The 19,718-nt window shown below is 48.2% G+C and overlaps 1 protein-coding gene and 1 long non-coding RNA gene across 17 annotated transcripts in view; both read left to right on the top strand.

Moving 5' to 3' along the window:
• Positions 1-2,348: 2,348 nt before the first annotated feature.
• Positions 2,349-19,718, top strand: part of PLEKHA5 (pleckstrin homology domain containing A5) — a 200,522-nt gene continuing 183,152 nt past the window's right edge. For 5 of the 13 annotated variants that reach the window (XM_040345468.1, XM_040345467.1, XM_040345466.1 and 2 more), the window contains exons 1-3: positions 2,350-2,490; positions 5,921-5,997; positions 10,872-10,929. In XM_040345468.1, coding sequence (XP_040201402.1) covers positions 2,399-2,490; positions 5,921-5,997; positions 10,872-10,929 — 227 coding nt within the window. In that variant the 5' untranslated portion in view covers positions 2,350-2,398. Of the gene's footprint in view, positions 2,491-5,920; positions 5,998-10,871; positions 10,930-19,718 lie in introns of all 13 variants that reach the window. The other 8 variants (XM_040345479.1, XM_040345474.1, XM_040345471.1 and 5 more) reach the window with 5 other exon arrangements.
• On the top strand, positions 13,852-19,546 carry LOC120932787. Of its 4 annotated transcripts, none has more exons than XR_005748033.1 (4): positions 13,852-16,969; positions 17,318-17,883; positions 18,236-19,178; positions 19,277-19,546. It is a non-coding gene; the product is annotated as an uncharacterized LOC120932787 (long non-coding RNA). The 4 variants fall into 4 exon arrangements; XR_005748031.1 differs by having other exon boundaries at positions 19,227-19,546; XR_005748032.1 differs by having other exon boundaries at positions 16,908-16,919; positions 17,268-17,883; positions 19,227-19,546.

The raw sequence follows: 19,718 nt of genomic DNA, 5'->3' as shown, positions 1-19,718 counted from the left end.
AGTTATTACTACGTTTTATTAAATATCAGAAAATAGAGCATAAAAGGCATTAAAAACACACAGGTAACCAATAATGGTATAGTACCCTAGAAGTGACCTGAGAATACACTCACAAAAGCGAGACGGCAAAAATCAGTGACAAATTGACGAAGTTCCTAGTTCTAAAGGAACGAAACATGTAAACTCTTGGGGTACAGGGACCCCCCGATGCACATTTTGAACCTCAGTGCTTTTCTTTCTTTTGGAGCTCGGTAACATGGTTACCTTGAGCCATTAAGCAGCTTAAGAAAAAGTATCACATGGAGACATGAACAGTGCAATCTGAACATAACTTGCACGCTCAAATTGGAGAGACTGACCCCATGGAGACCTAATACATTCTTTATTCTCAACTTTGGAGATTGGTATTTGCCTAACATCATTGAAGACACTGTATAATCGCAGTTTTATACTGGACATTACTATATCATTCACCTATCATTACTGCACTGATGAGGAGTGCTTCAGGCTCTGTGTGCTACACATGGATGGATGGCTCGGCTGCAAATCTCTCTGGCAGCACGTGAGTACAGATTTGATGTGGTAGCTACGACTCTGAGCTACACATAACAGCCCAACAGTGAGTACAACTTCAACCGTTTATTTTCTGTGGAATGCTGATCAATTATCTGCTCACCAACAGTGTATATATCAACACATCCAATATTCATGTAAGCCTAATTGCCACTAGCAGTTCAACAAGATTTCAATATCTGATGGACATATCTACTTGATATATTAGAATGGACACTACCCATAAGTAATGGGAACCCGTCAATTAATTGTGGCTACATTGTTGCAAAGTCCTCTCAAGTGCAGCATAGGTGAACTCTGATACTTAATGATCACTACTACAGTGTCTCAAATATATATTTTTGTTGAATGCCTCCTTATCAGTTACTATCTGATGGAAATTGAATAACTGTTTACGCCAGACGCGGCGACCCATCTGAAGAGCAGAGACATATATATATATATACCACTTTTTTTCTCCAGCCTAGTAGAATTGTCTGCGGTCCCTGGGACTATATCTCTCTCATCTGATTTATCACTTGCCATTTATCTCCAATTGAGCAGTATTACTATACCACTATATAGTGGATCCCTCTCATGTCCCCATTTTTGAGCTTTTCTTTTTTGCAACTTTTCCCACTTAGACGGTGGTACTTTCACCTGTAGTTACAGGGAACCACCGCATGGTGTGGAAATCTTTAGGATTATTGATAGCAGTGGGGGTTTTATATGTGCTTGGGGTGGGGGGTCTCTTTGTGTTGTGTGGAGGGTGAATGGGTGAGTTATGGACTTAGATCTCCTTATTGGATGATCAAGCTCCAGTTTTCAATTTGTCACTGATTTTTGCCGTCTCGTTTTTGTGAGTGTATTCTCAGGTCACTTCTAGGGTACTATACCATTATTGGTTACCTGTGTGTTTTTAATGCCTTTTATGCTCTATTTTCTGATATTTAATAAAACGTAGTAATAACTCTTAAGGGTGTGCAGCAGTCATTTTTCTCTTTTTTTGTTTGTTTTTTTTTCTCTCTTGGTACATTATATTTTTGATTGCACCCCCCGACAATATCGGCGAGTACTACATATTTGATAAATAGGTGGGATTCCCATATCCTTCTCTCCTTTGTTTATGACAACAGAACAGGAGGGGGCAGAGGACACAGACAGTAATAATATAATAATAAGGGATCTCACCCTCCTCTGTCCACTGAGAAATGTCCCCAATGAACATCACTTCTGGTCCTGACAGGAAGTAAGGGAAATCTCCATGATAGGGGCAGAGGACACACACAGTAATAATATAATAATAAGGGATTTCACCCTCCTCTGTCCACTGAGAAATGTCCCCAATGAACATCACTTCTGGTCCTGACAGGAAGTAAGGGAAATCTCCATGATGGGGGCAGAGGTGTCAATAAACAGACTTCCTTCCCCACTCTGTCTCTCCAAACTACAAATAAAGTTGTAACCTGAGTTCTTCCTTACCACCCAATGTTCCCTACTGTCTGCTGGACACAGCTTAGCAGAGAAAGGTAGAGTTCCCCTTCAGCCTCTGGGCGGGGCTGACGCTCCTGTCACGCCCTCCATGGGATGATCCATCCACCTATTGCCAAGGTGGAGACTGCGGAGCGTAGAGGGAAGTGCGGATCACGTGACCCATGTCCAGCCTGTCTGTTCACTCAGGTGTTGATGGGCGGGGTTCCTTTTTTCTGACTCTGGCAGTGGGCGGGTATTGCACCTCCAGGGGTGGGCGGGATCTGGGTCCTGCGCGCTTCCGCTTGTCGGCGGCGGCGGTGATTGGAGAGCGGAGACGCGCAGTGCCGGGGTCGCGCGCTCCCGGGTGACAGACATGGCGGCGGATGGCAGCCCGGACTGGGTCAGCGCTCTGCCCTGGGCGTGGGGCTACGGCATCACCGAAGAAGGACGGGTCTTCTTCATCAAGTAATTCTCCGTTATTAACGTCCGTTCTTCTCACCGCTGTCCCCGTCTGTCCCTCTCAGAGCGAGACACTGCACTGCGGGGCTTCCCGGCTGGGTCCCTCAGAGATCCCCCCCACCGCACACTGCATACGGCCTGTCACTGCATGTCCCCCCCCCCCCCCCCATACACTGCACACCTCTACCCAACACACAGCCTACTGTCACCTGTGTCCATCTCCCATCAGCCTGCACGATGTCACCTGTGTGTCCCCCCCCCCCCCCCATACATTGCATATGGTCACCTGTGTGTCCCCCCCATACATTGCATATGGCCACCTGTGTCCCGCCCCCATACACTGCACACTGTCACCTCTGCCTGCCCAACACAGCCTACGGTCACCTGGGTCCATCATAGCAGCACACTGTCACCTGGCGCCCCCCAAGCACTGCCACTCAACCAACCCCCCCCACACACACACACTGTTGTCACTACCCCCCCACACTGTCACCCCTGCCCCCCTACATGGGACACTGTCACCTATGTCCTCTCATCAGTCTGCACACTGTCACCTGTGTGTTCCCCCCCAATTTACTGTCACCTGTGTTTCCCCCCCCAGTTTACTGTCACCTGTGTGTCCCCCCCCCCAAAAAATATACTGTCACCTGTGTGTTCCCCCCCCCCCAAAATATACTGTCACCTGTGTGTTCCCCCCCAAAATATACTGTCACCTGTGTGTCCCCCCCCAAATATACTGTCACCTGTGTGTTCCCCCAAAATATACTGTCACCTGTGTGTTCCCCCAAAATATACTGTCACCTGTGTGTCCCCCCCCAAATATACTGTCACCTGTGTGTTCCCCCAAAATATACTGTCACCTGTGTGTTCCCCCCCCCCCAATTTACTGTCACCTGTGTGTTCCCCAAAATATACTGTCACCTGTGTGTTCCCCCCCCAATTTACTGTCACATGTGTGTCCCCCCCCAATTTACTGTCACCTGTGCGCTCCCCCAAAATATACTGTCACCTGTGCGCTCCCCCAAAATATACTGTCACCTGTGCGTTCCCCAAAATATACTGTCACCTGTGCGCTCCCCCCCCCAAAAAAAATACTGTCACCTGTGCGCTCTCCCCCCCCCCCCCACAAAATACACTGTCACCTGTGCTCCTCCCCCCAATACACTGTCACCTGTGCTCCTCCCCCCCAATACACTGTCACCTGTGCTCCTCCCCCCCATACACTGTCACCTGGGCTCCCCCCCCCCGAATACACTGTCACCCGTGTCCATCTCCCATAAGCTGCCCACTGTCACCTGCCCCCCCCAATGCACTGTCACTCAACCAACCCCCCCAATACACTGCACACTGTCGCCTCTGCTCCCCCCAATACACTGCACGCTGTCACCTGTGCTCCTGCCCCCCCCCCCATACGCTGTCACCTGTGCTCCTGCCCCCCCCCCATACGCTGTCACCTGTGCTCCTGCCCCCCCCATACGCTGTCACCTGTGCTCCTGCCCCCCCCCATACGCTGTCGCCTGTGCTCCTGCCCCCCCCCATACGCTGTCACCTGTGCTCCTGCCCCCCCCCCCCATACGCTGTCACCTGTGCTCCTGCCCCCCCCATACGCTGTCACCTGTGCTCCTGCCCCCCCCCCATACGCTGTCACCTGTGCTCCTGCCCCCCCCATACGCTGTCACCTGTGCTCCTGCCCCCCCCCCATACGCTGTCACCTGTGCTCCTGCCCCCCCCCCCCAAACGCTGTCACCTGTGCTCCTGCCCCCCCCCCCATACGCAGTCACCTGTGCTCCTGCCCCCCCCCCCATACGCAGTCACCTGTGCTCCTGCCCCCCCCCCATACGCTGTCACCTGTGCTCCTGCCCCCCCCCCCATACGCTGTCACCTGTGCTCCTGCCCCCCCCATACGCTGTCACCTGTGCTCCTGCCCCCCCCATACGCTGTCACCTGTGCTCCTGCCCCCCCCATACGCTGTCACCTGTGCTCCTGCCCCCCCCCCATACGCTGTCACCTGTGCTCCTGCCCCCCCCCCCATACGCTGTCACCTGTGCTCCTGCCCCCCCCCCCCATACGCTGTCACCTGTGCTCCTGCCCCCCCCCCCATACGCTGTCACCTGTGCTCCTGCCCCCCCCCCCCCCATACGCTGTCACCTGTGCTCCTGCCCCCCCCCCCCCCATACGCTGTCACCTGTGCTCCTGCCCCCCCCCCCATACGCTGTCACCTGTGCTCCTGCCCCCCCCCCCCCATACGCTGTCACCTGTTCTCCTGCCCCCCCCCCATACGCTGTCACCTGTTCTCCTGCCCCCCCCCCATACGCTGTCACCTGTGCTCCTGCCCCCGCCATACGCTGTCACCTGTGCTCCTGCCCCCCCATACGCTGTCACCTGTGCTCCTGCCCCCGCCATACGCTGTCACCTGTGCTCCTGCCCCCCCCTTCATACGCTGTCACCTGTGCTCCTGCCCCCCCTTCATACGCTGTCACCTGTGCTCCTGCCCCCCCATACGCTGTCACCTGTGCTCCTGCCCCCCCCCCCATACGCTGTCACCTGTGCTCCTGCCCATTCATAAGCTGAAGCAGGAGGAGCTGGAGAGCATGCAGGGGAACAGAACGGATTGGGACCCGGAGGAGGACACTGAGAGCCAGGGAGGATGCAGGGGAACCCAGAGGAGGACAAGGGGGTGATGGGTGCAGTGGTGGGGGCAGTTACAAGCACTGATCTCTCTGACAGCCGTGGCAGGGAGAGGAGGAGAAGCGGCTGTCGGAAAAGCTATACAGGGAGATCAGTGCTTGTAACTCCGCCCCCCCCCCCCGCACTGATCATCCCTGAGGCTGCCCAAGTATCGAGCCAAGCATTGGCGCGTTTGCACGAGAGCAAATACTCGTTACTGATACTAGTATCGGTGCATCCCTATTGTCACCTGTGCCCCCCCCCCTCAATCACCCTGTGCATTGCAAATTCTCCCCCAAACTCCTGCAAACTCCACCCCCACCCCAATATACTGCCACCTGTATATCTGTCCACCCCATACAGTCCACACTGTCTCCTTTGTCCACCCCATACGCCACACACGGTCACCTCTGTCCCATTCATTCATTATACTATCTCCTGTACCCCCCTTCCCCAATACACTGCACATTGTCATCTACACTGTGCACTGTCACCTGCCCCCTTTCCCGTACTGAACACAAACACTTGTGTCCCTCTCCCATCACCCTGTACAGTGCCACCTGTCCCCCTAATACTCCACACACGGTCACCTGTGTCACCCCCAGACCCCCCCCCCCCCCCGTTTCTTCTTTCTTATTGACACTTCACGCTGTCATTTGTGTGTCTTTCTACCACCACTCACACTTTGTCACATATGTCACCCAGTTCCCTGTCTTTCACATGTCATCCGTATGTGTCTTTTCTCACATCTTCTTTCTCTCATCTGCAGTGAGGAGGCCCAGAGCACTACCTGGCTGCACCCTGTCACTGGAGAGACCACCCTGACTGGACACCGCCGCACCCCAGGTGAGTCTCTATACTGTGTGTAGTGTCATACATACTGTCTGTATATATCCTGCGCTGTGTATAGGGCCCTCATCCATTGGTCACAGGTCGTGTATCCTCAAGAGATGAGGATCTTATTTTGTTCATGTGGACTGTTAAGAACTGAATAGTTGGCTTTTCCATTGCATGAGAATCATTCTGCTGGAGTTCTTGGGGGTGCACTGTGCACTCTGGACTGTCAGGATTGCACATTAAAATTTCCTGGAAATGTGCCGTCAGTTGTTCACAATGGAACCAGAAAGTGGCAGCTTATCATGGGACTCCAGGGACTGGAACATAATTACCTCTAGACTGATGAAATAAATATAACTGCACTCCGGGGACTGGAGAAATACAGCACACCTACCTACCTCTGGATTGGCAGAATTATTTTACCGGACTGGAGGAGCTTGGAAAGACAACATGCCTACCTCTGGATTGGCAGAATTATTTTACCGGACTGGAGGAGCTTGGAAAGACAACATGCCTACCTCTGGATTGGCAGAATTATTTTACCGGACTGGAGGAGCTTGGAAAGACAACATGCCTACCTCTGGACTCCAGGGACTGCAGAAATACTGCACACCTACCTCTTGGATTTATAGCATAATTCCACTGGACTGACACAATTCTTTTACCTAGATTCCAGTTATTGGGGATATACAGCACACCTATTTCTGGACTGACAAAATAAATGTAACGACTTCAGGGACTGAGGAAGTACAACGTGCCTACCTCCTGGATTGGCAGAATGATTTAACTGGACTCCAGGGGCTTGGATCTACCTCTGAACTGGCAAAATACATTTTAACTGGGATCCAAGGACTTGGGAGTCACAGTGTACTGAACTGGCAATGTTGTTTTTGGACTCCAGGACATGACCCTGCACTGCAGTTAGGAGTACCTGGCATGAAACCAGACAGGATTCTACCACAATGCATAAACCACCAGATATGAGGAATCAGGCAATGCATTTTCAACAAGTGCTAGTTGGGAACTTGACAGCTTAATTTATACTAAATACAAGCGACAGAGCACTCTACACCATCCCCCACTGGGCACCAGGGGCTGCGCATTGTTGCCAGCCCACTGGGAGCCAGCAACTAGGCAGTGTACCCTCCAGGGGGCATCAGGGGCTGTGTAGCATGCCTTCCACTGGGAATCGGGGACAAGGCAGTGTACCCATTTCTGGGCACCAGAAAGCAGGCGGCATATTATCCATGGGGGGTTACCACAGACCAGTCGGTATACCCTCCACTGGGCACAGAGGGCTGAACAGTGTACCCTCTATAGGGCACTGGGGACCGGGCTGCGTACTCTCCACAAAACACCAGGGACCAGACAGCATAGCCTCCTTGGGGCACTAGTGATAGACAGCAACAAGGACCAGGTAGTATACCCTCCACTAGTCACCAGGGATTGTTCAGCATAGCCCCTAACTGGGCTCCGTGGACTGGGAAGCATATCCTTTACTGGGCACAGGCAGAGTATACTCCACGAAGCAGTGTAGCCTCCATGGAGCGGGCAGCATAGCCTCCCCTAGGACTGGGCATTTATTTTTATTACCCATTGAGAGTTTGGGCAAGTGGGAGCTCAGTGGTTCTTTAACCATAGATGATGGAACATGTAACACCAGACTGTATATGTACTTTGTACTATCTTATGCATGTTTAACACATAAGTCAAGTGTTTTTTTTTCATGTTCATATTTGATATAGGAGTATTAATAAATCAGAATCTTGGGGCCTGAGTACACAGGGATAGGTCATGGTGTGTTTTCTGGATGAGAGGGTACCAGGGTCAGAGTACCTGGGGTAGGTTATGAAGCCTGCTCAGTATGGGTTCTGGGGTTGGAGTACACAGTGTAGGGGTTTCAGCATCGGCGTATAAAGGGTTGTTGTGCGGGGAAGCTGGGGTTGGAGTACTAGGGGTAGGTCATGGTGTGTGATCATTGTTGGGAGTGCTGGGGTTGGAGTACTAGGGGTAGGTCATGGTGTGTGATCATTGTTGGGAGTGCTGGGGTTGGAGTACTCGGGGTAGGTCATGGTGTGTGATCATTGTTGGGAGTGCTGGGGTTGGAGTACTCGGGGTAGGTCATGGTGTGTGATCATTGTTGGGAGTGCTGGGGTTGGAGTACTCGGGGTAGGTCATGGTGTGTGATCATTGTTGGGAGTGCTGGGGTTGGAGTACTAGGGGTAGGTCATGGTGTGTGATCATTGTTGGGAGTGCTGGGGTTGGAGTACTCGGGGTAGGTCATGGTGTGTGTGATCATTGTTGGGAGTGCTGGGGTTGGAGTACTCGGGGTAGGTCATGGTGTGTGATCATTGTTGGGAGTGCTGGGGTTGGAGTACTCGGGGTAGGTCATGGTGTGTGATCATTGTTGGGAGTGCTGGGGTTGGAGTACTAGGGGTAGGTCATGGTGTGTGATCATTGTTGGGAGTGCTGGGGTTGGAGTACTCGGGGTAGGTCATGGTGTGTGATCATTGTTTGGAGTGCTGGGGTTGGAGTACTAGGGGTAGGTCATGGTGTGTGATCATTGTTGGGAGTGCTGGGGTTGGAGTACTAGGGGTAGGTCATGGTGTGTGATCATTGTTTGGAGTGCTGGGGTTGGAGTACTCGGGGTAGGTCATGGTGTGTGATCATTGTTGGGAGTGCTGGGGTTGGAGTACTAGGGGTAGGTCATGGTGTGTGATCATTGTTGGGAGTGCTGGGGTTGGAGTACTTAGGGCAGGTCATGGTGTGTGATCATTGTTGGGAGTGCTGGGGTTGGAGTACTCGGGGTAGGTCATGGTGTGTGATCATTGTTTGGAGTGCTGGGGTTGGAGTACTAGGGGTAGGTCATGGTGTGTGATCATTGTTGGGAGTGCTGGGGTTGGAGTACTCGGGGTAGGTCATGGTGTGTGATCATTGTTGGGAGTGCTGGGGTTGGAGTACTAGGGGTAGGTCATGGTGTGTGATCATTGTTGGGAGTGCTGGGGTTGGAGTACTTAGGGCAGGTCATGGTGTGTGATCATTGTTGGGAGTGCTGGGGTTGGAGTACTCGGGGTAGGTCATGGTGTGTGATCATTGTTGGGAGTGCTGGGGTTGGAGTACTAGGGGTAGGTCATGGTGTGTGATCATTGTTGGGAGTGCTGGGGTTGGAGTACTTAGGGCAGGTCATGGTGTGTGATCATTGTTGGGAGTGCTGGGGTTGGAGTACTCGGGGTAGGTCATGGTGTGTGATCATTGTTTGGAGTGCTGGGGTTGGAGTACTAGGGGTAGGTCATGGTGTGTGATCATTGTTGGGAGTGCTGGGGTTGGAGTACTTAGGGCAGGTCATGGGATGTGCTTAGTGTAGGGGTGCTAGGGTTTGAATACACAGTGAAGATCATATTGTGTGATTAATGTAGGGGTGCCAGGGTCGCAGTATGCAGGGTAGGTCCTGATTTGTGCTCAGTGAGGGGGGTCAGATTACAGTGTAGGTCATGGTGGGTGGTCAGTACACAGGGTAGATCTTGGTATTTTATTTTTGGTGTTGGATACACTTTTTAAAAGATACGCTTGTTGTCTGGCATATTTATTTCGAGTTTCAGAATATTGATATATTGACTGTAGGATGTAGGGACTTGCAGAGATCCACACAGATGTCGTATGAATACTCTGCGTGTGTCAGCAGGTAGAGGAATGCTAGAGAAATAGAAAGGAGGTTTTCCTCCCCGAACTGGAGATTATAAAGAATACTCTGAGATAATTCGGGAGAATTTGTGTCATTTGAAGTACTGCAGTGACCGAGCTTCGCCCCAGCAAACACAGATAATAGTGTAAATATTTACAGTGCGTTCAGGGAGCTGTGCCTTTAATGTGGACCATGTATGGAAGCGCAGGCGGTGTGAGGTGCTTGGCGCTGGCGGGTGGCCAACCACTGATTGATGATGAGTTAGGAGGTGACACCCTGCCCTCACATTATACTGTCACTGCCTGATCATATGTCCTGCCAGTCTCAGAATCTCAGTGTATCCAAACTGTCTGCAGCGAGTCGTATTTGGCCCCCATTCCGCTCCCTAATAACTCTTTGGACAGCGCTCAGTGTAGACGCAGATGGCTCGTCTGATGTGTGCCGCCTGTGTTTACTGCTTATCTTCTCTGTAAATATGGCGGCATAGGGGAGTCTGCGTGATGTGCGCACTCTGGCGCCCAGCTGGGTGAATTGCCATATATATTGGCTGCATTACCTTTTTTATATACATAATGTTTCGGTAAGGTTTGTAATTCAACAGTTTTACACTTTGCTGTGTTTTTGCTTCGCTGCCTTTTTCAGATTTCCAGTTGCTATGGGTGTGCAGCCCAATCTTATATGTGCACATCAGAATTTCCTTTCACACACCCCAAAACTGATTGGAGTAGCCAGACATGTACATTAGGAGCACAGTGCAGCTCATAGGGACCTCAGAAGGGGGCAGTATATACAGGGAAGCCCGGCCCCCTGTCTTCCTGTCGGATGAATCAAGAAAAGTTGTTCTGTAAAATGTGAAAAAATGAGATATGAAAGAGGACATGTCCTGTGTGTCTATGACACAGGGGATGCAGCCAGGCCTGTGTAGTGGTGATCATATATTTACACTGTAGGAGATTTTAAACTATAATTAGTGCTTGATATGATGAAAGGCTGCTGTGTTGATTGCAGTAATTTCCCAACATGCTGGGCAGTGTCTGCAGTCATTTACTGATTGAAGTCTTAAATAGGGAGTGGGAGCAATTCTCCTATCCACTGTATGACCACCCTACAATGTGCCTTTCCTAGACTGGAGGGTTCCTGCTCTTTGTTATGCCTGTGTGCCCCTTCTTTATATAAACTTGTCATTTGTTTTCTCTTGCAGATTTGCCCACAGGATGGGAGGAGGCTTACACCTTCGAAGGGGCCCGATACTACATCAAGTAAGTGATGATGGCTGCTGAAATATTTCTGTAAAGGGTCCCTGTCCTCAGTCTTCTGTACTGGCGGAACAAGTTATTGTCGCATATATGAAGAAAGTTCACTGCTGCCAGACAGGTTTTTTGTGTTTGTGGTACAAATAGTAAATTGTGCTGGGCTGGAAGGTCCCGTCTTCATCAGGGCAGGGCTTGTGTTTGCAGATTTAGGATGGCTTTGCTCATTCAGATGCTTTGATGTCCCCAATCTGTGATGTCCCTATGGAGGTTATTTACGAAAGGCAAATCCACTTTGTTCTACAAGTGCAAAGTGCACTTGGAAGTGCAGTCGCTGTAGATCCAAGGGGGACATGCAAGGAAAATAAAAAACAGCATTTTAGCTTGCACATGATTGGATGATACAATCAGCAGAGCTTTTCCTCATTTCAGGTCTACCCCTCAGTTTTACAGCGTCTGCACTTCCAAGTGCACTTGTAGTGCAAAGTGTATTTGCCTTTCGTAAATAACCCCCTATGTGTAGAGATATAAATCACAGAAAGGTCCCTCTGCTCCACATATGAGCCAGTCGGATCCTTTTTGTTTCCACCCTTACTGGGAAATAATGTGGGATCCGGAAGTCGTGGGCATCAGACCAATCCCTTTTCAGGATATCATATCAGTGAGGCGTTGCAGAGAATTGTGATGCTATTGCAGTTGTGGCAACCAAAAGGAGCAGATCAGTCTAAAGTAAAACGTAATTGGTTGCTGTGTGCTACTATACTTGTGTATCTCTTTTATTTACATATGTATTGTGTTGTCTGTCACTAGTTGACCTAGTGTCCGTTTTATTTGGTGTTAATCGTTGGCATAATGGTGTTGAGGTTAAAGGGGTTGTAAAGGTTTTTTTTTTTTCCTAAATAGGTACTTTTTAAGCTAGTGCATTGTTGGTTCACTTACTTTTTCCTTCGAATTCTCTTCTAAATGTTTTTTTTCTTTGTCTGAATTTCTCACTTCCTGTTCCTCCTCAGTAAGCTTGACCCCATCATCCGAGTTGTTCTGGCTGGGGGTTAGTCAGCGTGCTTGCCCCCTCCCTTGGGACTACATCCCTGCGGCGAGACGCTGCAAACACAATGGGCCAGATTCACAAAGAGATACAACGGTGTATCTCCTGATACACTGTCGTATCTGAGTTGTGCCGGCCGTATCTATGCGACTGATTCATAGAATCAGTTACGCATAGATATGCCTAAGATCCGACAGGTGTAACTGTGTTACACCGTCGGATCTTAGGCTGCAATTCCAGGCCGGCCGCTAGGTGGCGTTTCGGTTTATTTACGCGACGAATATGCAAATGAGGAGATACGCCGATTCAGAAACGAACGACCGCCCAGCGTTTTTTTCTTTTTTACGTCGTTTGCCTTCGGCTTTTTCCGGCGTATAGTTACCCCTGGGTCTAATGAGGCGCAGCCAATGTTAAGTATGGCCGTCGTTCCCGCGCCGAGTATTGAATTTTTACGTCGTTTGCGTCGATTCACAAAAGAGCTGGACGCAAGTTACGCTCACGCCGAAACCAATGACGTCCTAGCGACGTCATTTGGACCAATGCACGCTGGGAAATTTAGCCGGCGGCGCATGCGCAGTTCATTTGACGCGGGGACGCGCCTGATTTAAATACTACACTCCCCCTAGCCGCGAAATTTGAATTCCGCCGGGGGATTTACGATACGCCGCCGCAAGTTTTGAGGTAAGTGCTTTATGAATTACCCACTTGCCTCAAAAACTTGCGGCGGCGGATCTTAAATCAGATAGGTTAGGCAGATCTAAAGATCTGCTAACCTATGTGAATCTGGCCCAATGTCTCCCCGCAGGAATGTAGTCCCAAGGGAGGGGGTGAGCACGCTGACTAACCCCCAGCCAGAACGGCTCAGATGACGGGGGCAAGCTTACTGAGGAGAAACAGGAAGTGAGAAATTCAGACAAAGAAAATCATTTAGAAGGGAAATTGAAGGAAAAGGTAAGTAAACCAACAATGCATTAGCTTAAAGGCACCTATTTAGAAAAAAAAAACAAAACTTTACAACCCCTTTTAAAGTGCCAGTCCACCGAAAGTGGTATCTGTTACTGGTAGAATTTTTGTGGTCAAGATATATAAGAAACTGATGGGTAGAGCATCCACCATCCTCTCAAATATCCGTTTTGGGCAGAGGGACCCTTAACAAGTTTGTCAGTGCTTACCTTTCCAGTGGTATTGCTCCTTATATACAGGGCTCCCTAGTATTGATGAGATTGTGTGATTGATTGGCATGGTCTGCGGCTTTCGCTGCACTTAAAGTGGTATGCATGTTGAGAGGAGCAGTTTTTTTTTTTTTGCAAATCTTGAATATTCAGAACAGGAAGTAGCAGGATTTTATCCTCAGCCTGCCGTACCATCTACAATAAGTAATTTTCTTTGTCAATGCATAATTGGTATTAGACCGGATGGTGGATTGTATAGGGTCCAGAACTGCAGTGATTTGTCACCAATCTTCAGTCATGTACAAGTGGATTGGGACTGCTGTTCATATGATACATGCATTGAAATGCTGCGCATTCAATGATGGAACTGCCACCCTGTGTTTTGTTATTTGAACATCGGTTGATGACCTGAATTCCAGGTACATTATGTATATTTTTGCATAGTAACATTGGTCTGTCTTAGACCTATGTAAGTATGCATATTCCATATCTGGCTGATCACTGTGAAATCTACCACTACTACAGTAATCTATCCTATTTGTTCTGTGCTGTTCTGCAGCTTCCCTGCTGTAAACACAGGGGGTGCTCATACAGGCACCATTCTGAGAACTCCTTGTATTTTCTGAATGAATCAGAGAGCACTTTGCATTGATTGAGGAATGGGACCCAGAAGATGAGGAGGATCCACTGTATGGGTATCCATGGGAATAATGCAAAAATATCCTTACCTGGAATTTGGCTTTAAAAGTTGGTGGTATTGCATCCACTTAATGATTGCGAGTGTAAGGTATGCTCGCCATTTGGTGGTATGCGATGTACCCAATGGTTAGGGGTTATATAACATGCTTGCTGATTGATGGTACTTGATGCAATCCTTGATTCCATTGGATCTGTAGATATATAAATGTTTTCCTCCATTTCGATAAGGTTAAATGTGATGTCTATGAAGTGGCCTCTTATTTTGACATTGTATTCTGTATTGCCTGTCACACTCCTTGTGGGAATCTGCTCTTTGCATTGTACCAACATCCCTGGTTTCCATTTCATGATATAAACACAGAAACTGTCAGAAATTGCCTGACTTTTCCGCTCAAACTAGTTCCCCAGTATATCTGTGAATAATTTCTGATGAGTTGTCTGTATGATTATCATTGTTTGGGTGCTCCAATATTTGCATTTTGGCTTTGTATTTGGAGAGAAAGAGGTGTTGGGGTACTGTGATTAATTACTTAATTGAAGGAATCATATCTGTATATACAGGCACCTTAAACGAGGGAAAACGCCATTCTTTGCAGACAAATCTGTACATGGCGACACAACGCGCTTATTGTGACCATAGCAGACACTAAAGGACTTTTTCCTGGGCTAGATACACATCGGGGATTACCTTTATTAAAGATCCCGGTTTTGCTAGACTCTTACCTGCTGAGCTTTCATTGGCTCACACCGCACCTTTGGGCCTGGACGCCGCTGTTCACTATCTCAACCATAGTATTCGGTTTTTGATCCTTTATAATCAGGGTTGGACTGATGCTCAGATGCAACTCCACTTTCATACTTTATACTCATGAGATTTTGCATATGAGACCATTCGAATTGAGCTAAAAAGAACTGTGACCACACTGCTCCCTATCTGTGACCCCTGATGACGGCTAAACGCCAGAAATGCGTCAGGTACTAGGGAAACACCTTTTTAGGAGAGTCTTGATTGTCATTGTCTTATATGTGCTGTTTTGTATTGTATATTTGTCATACACATGCACACTTTTTTTTGTTTTTGATGCATGTTTTTTACGTTAGTACACATTACAATTTTTCATTAAAACATCTTTTACATACATCATTTTTTGGCCTATTAAAATCGCACTCCAGGGAGTAACTTTTCTTGTTCATTATTTTAGGAATGCGGTCAATACATTGATTTCATTGAGATGGTGACCACCTCCTCTTTTTCCTGTATATGGAGAAATGTCAGGGATACTGGAATGAATGAGGGTTATGTATCTGAAGAGGGAGAGGTGTTCCAGGTACTGGAATGATTGAGGGATTTGTAGTTGAAAAAGGAGAGGTCCTTCAGGTCAGGGAATCGAGAAGGAATTTGTATTCTTGAAAAGGAAGAGGTGTCATGGGTCTTGGAATGAATGAGGGATTTGTTTCTAGAGAGGAAGAGGTCTCACAGGTACTGGAATGAATGATGGATCTGTATCTGGAAAGTAAGAGGTGCCGCAAGTACTGGAATGAATGAATGAATGTATTTGTATCTGAAGAGGGAGAGGTCTCATGGGTACTGGAATGAATGATGGATTTGTATCGGACGTGGGAGAGGTCTCATGGGTACTGGAATGAATGATGGATTTGTATCTGATGTGGGAGAGGTCTCATGGGTACTGGAATGAATGATGGATTTGTATCTGACGTTGGAGAGGTCTCATGGGTACTGGAATGAATGATGGATTTGTATCTGATGTGGGAGAGGTCTCATGGGTACTGGAATGAAGGAATGGATTTGTATCTGACGTGGGAGAGGTCTCATGGGTACTAGAATGAAGGAATGGATTTGTATCTGACGTGTGAGAGGTCTCATGGGTACTGGAATGAATGATGGATTTGTATCTGATGTGGGCGAGGTCTTATGGGTACTGGAATGAATGATGGATTTGTATCTGATGTGGGAGAGGTCTCATGGGTACTGGAATGAATGATGGATTTGTATCTGACGTGGGAGAGGTCTCATGGGTACTGGAATGAATGATGGATTTGTATCTGACGTGGGAGAGGTCTCATGGGTACTGGAATGAAGGAATGGATTTGTATCTGACGTGTGAGAGGTCTCGTGGGTACTGGAATGAAGGAATGGATTTGTATCTTATGTGGGAGAGGTCTCATGGGTACTGGAATGAATGATGGATTTGTATCTGACGTGGGAGAGGTCTCATGGGTACTGGAATGAATGATGGATTTGTATCTGATGTGGGAGAGGTCTCATGGGTACTGGAATGAATGATGGATTTGTATCTGACGTGGGAGAGGTGTCATGGGTACTGGAATGAATGATGGATTTGTATCTGACGTGGGAGAGGTCTCATGGGTACTGGAATGAATGATGGATTTGTATCTGACGTGGGAGAGGTCTCATGGGTACTGGAATGAAGGAATGGATTTGTATCTGACGTGGGAGAGGTCTCATGGGTACTGGAATGAATGATGGATTTGTATCTGACGTGGGAGAGGTCTCATGGGTACTGGAATGAATGATGGATTTGTATCTGATGTGGGAGAGGTCTCATGGGTACTGGAATGAATGATGGATTTGTATCTGATGTGGGAGAGGTCTCATGGGTACTGGAATGAATGATGGATTTGTATCGGACGTGGGAGAGGTCTCATAGGTACTGGAATGAATGATGGATTTGTATCGGACGTGGGAGAGGTCTCATGGGTACTGGAATGAATGATGGATTTGTATCTGATGTGGGCGAGGTCTCATGGGTACTGGAATGAAGGAATGGATTTGTATCTGACGTGTGAGAGGTCTCGTGGGTACTGGAATGAAGGAATGGATTTGTATCTTATGTGGGAGAGGTCTCATGGGTACTGGAATGAATGATGGATTTGTATCTGACGTGGGAGAGGTCTCATGGGTACTGGAATGAATGATGGATTTGTATCTGATGTGGGAGAGGTCTCATGGGTACTGGAATGAATGATGGATTTGTATCTGACGTGGGAGAGGTCTCATGGGTACTGGAATGAATGATGGATTTGTATCTGACGTGGGAGAGGTCTCATGGGTACTGGAATGAATGATGGATTTGTATCTGATGTGGGAGAGGTCTCATGGGTAATGGAATGAATGATGGATTTGTATCTGATGTGGGAGAGGTCTCATGGGTACTGGAATGAATGATGGATTTGTATCGAACGTGGGAGAGGTCTCATGGGTACTGGAATGAATGATGGATTTGTATCGGACGTGGGAGAGGTCTCATGGGTACTGGAATGAATGATGGATTTGTATCTGATGTGGGCGAGGTCTCATGGGTACTGGAATGAATGATGGATTTGTATCTGATGTGGGAGAGGTGTCATGGGTACTGGAATGAATGATGGATTTGTATCTGATGTGGGAGGTCTCATGGGTACTGGAATGAATGATGGATTTGTATCTGACGTGGGAGAGGTCTCATGGGTACTGGAATGAAGGAATGGATTTGTATCTGACGTGGGAGAGGTCTCATGGGTACTGGAATGAATGATGGGTTTGTATCTGACGTGGGAGAGGTCTCATGGGTACTGGAATGAAGGAATGGATTTGTATCTGACGTGGGAGAGGTCTCATGGGTACTAGAATGAAGGAATGGATTTGTATCTGACGTGGGAGAGGTCTCATGGGTACTGGAATGAAGGAATGGATTTGTATCTGACGTGGGAGAGGTCTCATGGGTACTGGGATGAATGATGGATTTGTATCTGACGTGTGAGAGGTCTCATGGGTACTGGAATGAAGGAATGGATTTGTATCTGACGTGGGAGAGGTCTCATGGGTACTGGGATGAATGATGGATTTGTATCTGACGTGGGAGAGGTCTCATGGGTACTGGAATGAAGGAATGGATTTGTATCTGACGTGGGAGAGGTCTCATGGGTACTGGAATGAAGGAATGGATTTGTATCTGACGTGGGAGAGGTCTCATGGGTACTGGAATGAATGATGGATTTGTATCTGATGTGGGAGAGGTCTCATGGGTACTGGAATGAAGGAATGGATTTGTATCTGACGTGTGAGAGGTCTCGTGGGTACTGGAATGAAGGAATGGATTTGTATCTTATGTGGGAGAGGTCTCATGGGTACTGGAATGAATGATGGATTTGTATCTGACGTGGGAGAGGTCTCATGGGTACTGGAATGAATGATGGATTTGTATCTGACGTGGGAGAGGTCTCATGGGTACTGGAATGAATGATGGATTTGTATCTGATGTGGGAGAGGTCTCATGGGTACTGGAATGAATGATGGATTTGTATCTGATGTGGGAGAGGTCTCATGGGTACTGGAATGAATGATGGATTTGTATCGGACGTGGGAGAGGTCTCATAGGTACTGGAATGAATGATGGATTTGTATCTGATGTGGGAGAGGTCTCATGGGTACTGGAATGAATGATGGATTTGTATCTGACGTGGGAGAGGTCTCATGGGTACTGGAATGAATGATGGATTTGTATCTGATGTGGGAGAGGTCTCATGGGTACTGGAATGAATGATGGATTTGTATCTGATGTGGGAGAGGTCTCATGGGTACTGGAATGAATGATGGATTTGTATCGGACGTGGGAGAGGTCTCATAGGTACTGGAATGAATGATGGATTTGTATCGGACGTGGGAGAGGTCTCATGGGTACTGGAATGAATGATGGATTTGTATCTGATGTGGGCGAGGTCTCATGGGTACTGGAATGAAGGAATGGATTTGTATCTGACGTGTGAGAGGTCTCGTGGGTACTGGAATGAAGGAATGGATTTGTATCTTATGTGGGAGAGGTCTCATGGGTACTGGAATGAATGATGGATTTGTATCTGACGTGGGAGAGGTCTCATGGGTACTGGAATGAATGATGGATTTGTATCTGATGTGGGAGAGGTCTCATGGGTACTGGAATGAATGATGGATTTGTATCTGACGTGGGAGAGGTCTCATGGGTACTGGAATGAATGATGGATTTGTATCTGACGTGGGAGAGGTCTCATGGGTACTGGAATGAATGATGGATTTGTATCTGATGTGGGAGAGGTCTCATGGGTACTGGAATGAATGATGGATTTGTATCTGATGTGGGAGAGGTCTCATGGGTACTGGAATGAATGATGGATTTGTATCGGACGTGGGAGAGGTCTCATGGGTACTGGAATGAATGATGGATTTGTATCGGACGTGGGAGAGGTCTCATGGGTACTGGAATGAATGATGGATTTGTATCTGATGTGGGCGAGGTCTCATGGGTACTGGAATGAATGATGGATTTGTATCTGATGTGGGAGAGGTGTCATGGGTACTGGAATGAATGATGGATTTGTATCTGATGTGGGAGGTCTCATGGGTACTGGAATGAATGATGGATTTGTATCTGACGTGGGAGAGGTCTCATGGGTACTGGAATGAAGGAATGGATTTGTATCTGACGTGGGAGAGGTCTCATGGGTACTGGAATGAATGATGGGTTTGTATCTGACGTGGGAGAGGTCTCATGGGTACTGGAATGAAGGAATGGATTTGTATCTGACGTGGGAGAGGTCTCATGGGTACTAGAATGAAGGAATGGATTTGTATCTGACGTGGGAGAGGTCTCATGGGTACTGGAATGAAGGAATGGATTTGTATCTGACGTGGGAGAGGTCTCATGGGTACTGGGATGAATGATGGATTTGTATCTGACGTGTGAGAGGTCTCATGGGTACTGGAATGAAGGAATGGATTTGTATCTGACGTGGGAGAGGTCTCATGGGTACTGGAATGAATGATGGATTTGTATCCTGAAAGGATCAGTTGCTGTGGTATTGGAATTAGTAAGGGATTGTACCTG

The sequence above is a fragment of the Rana temporaria genome, chromosome 3 (genome assembly GCF_905171775.1).
Source record: "Rana temporaria chromosome 3, aRanTem1.1, whole genome shotgun sequence".
Classification (NCBI taxonomy): domain Eukaryota; kingdom Metazoa; phylum Chordata; class Amphibia; order Anura; family Ranidae; genus Rana; species Rana temporaria.
Note: the sequence above shows the minus strand (reverse complement) of the source record. Positions and strands in the feature narration are given on the sequence as shown.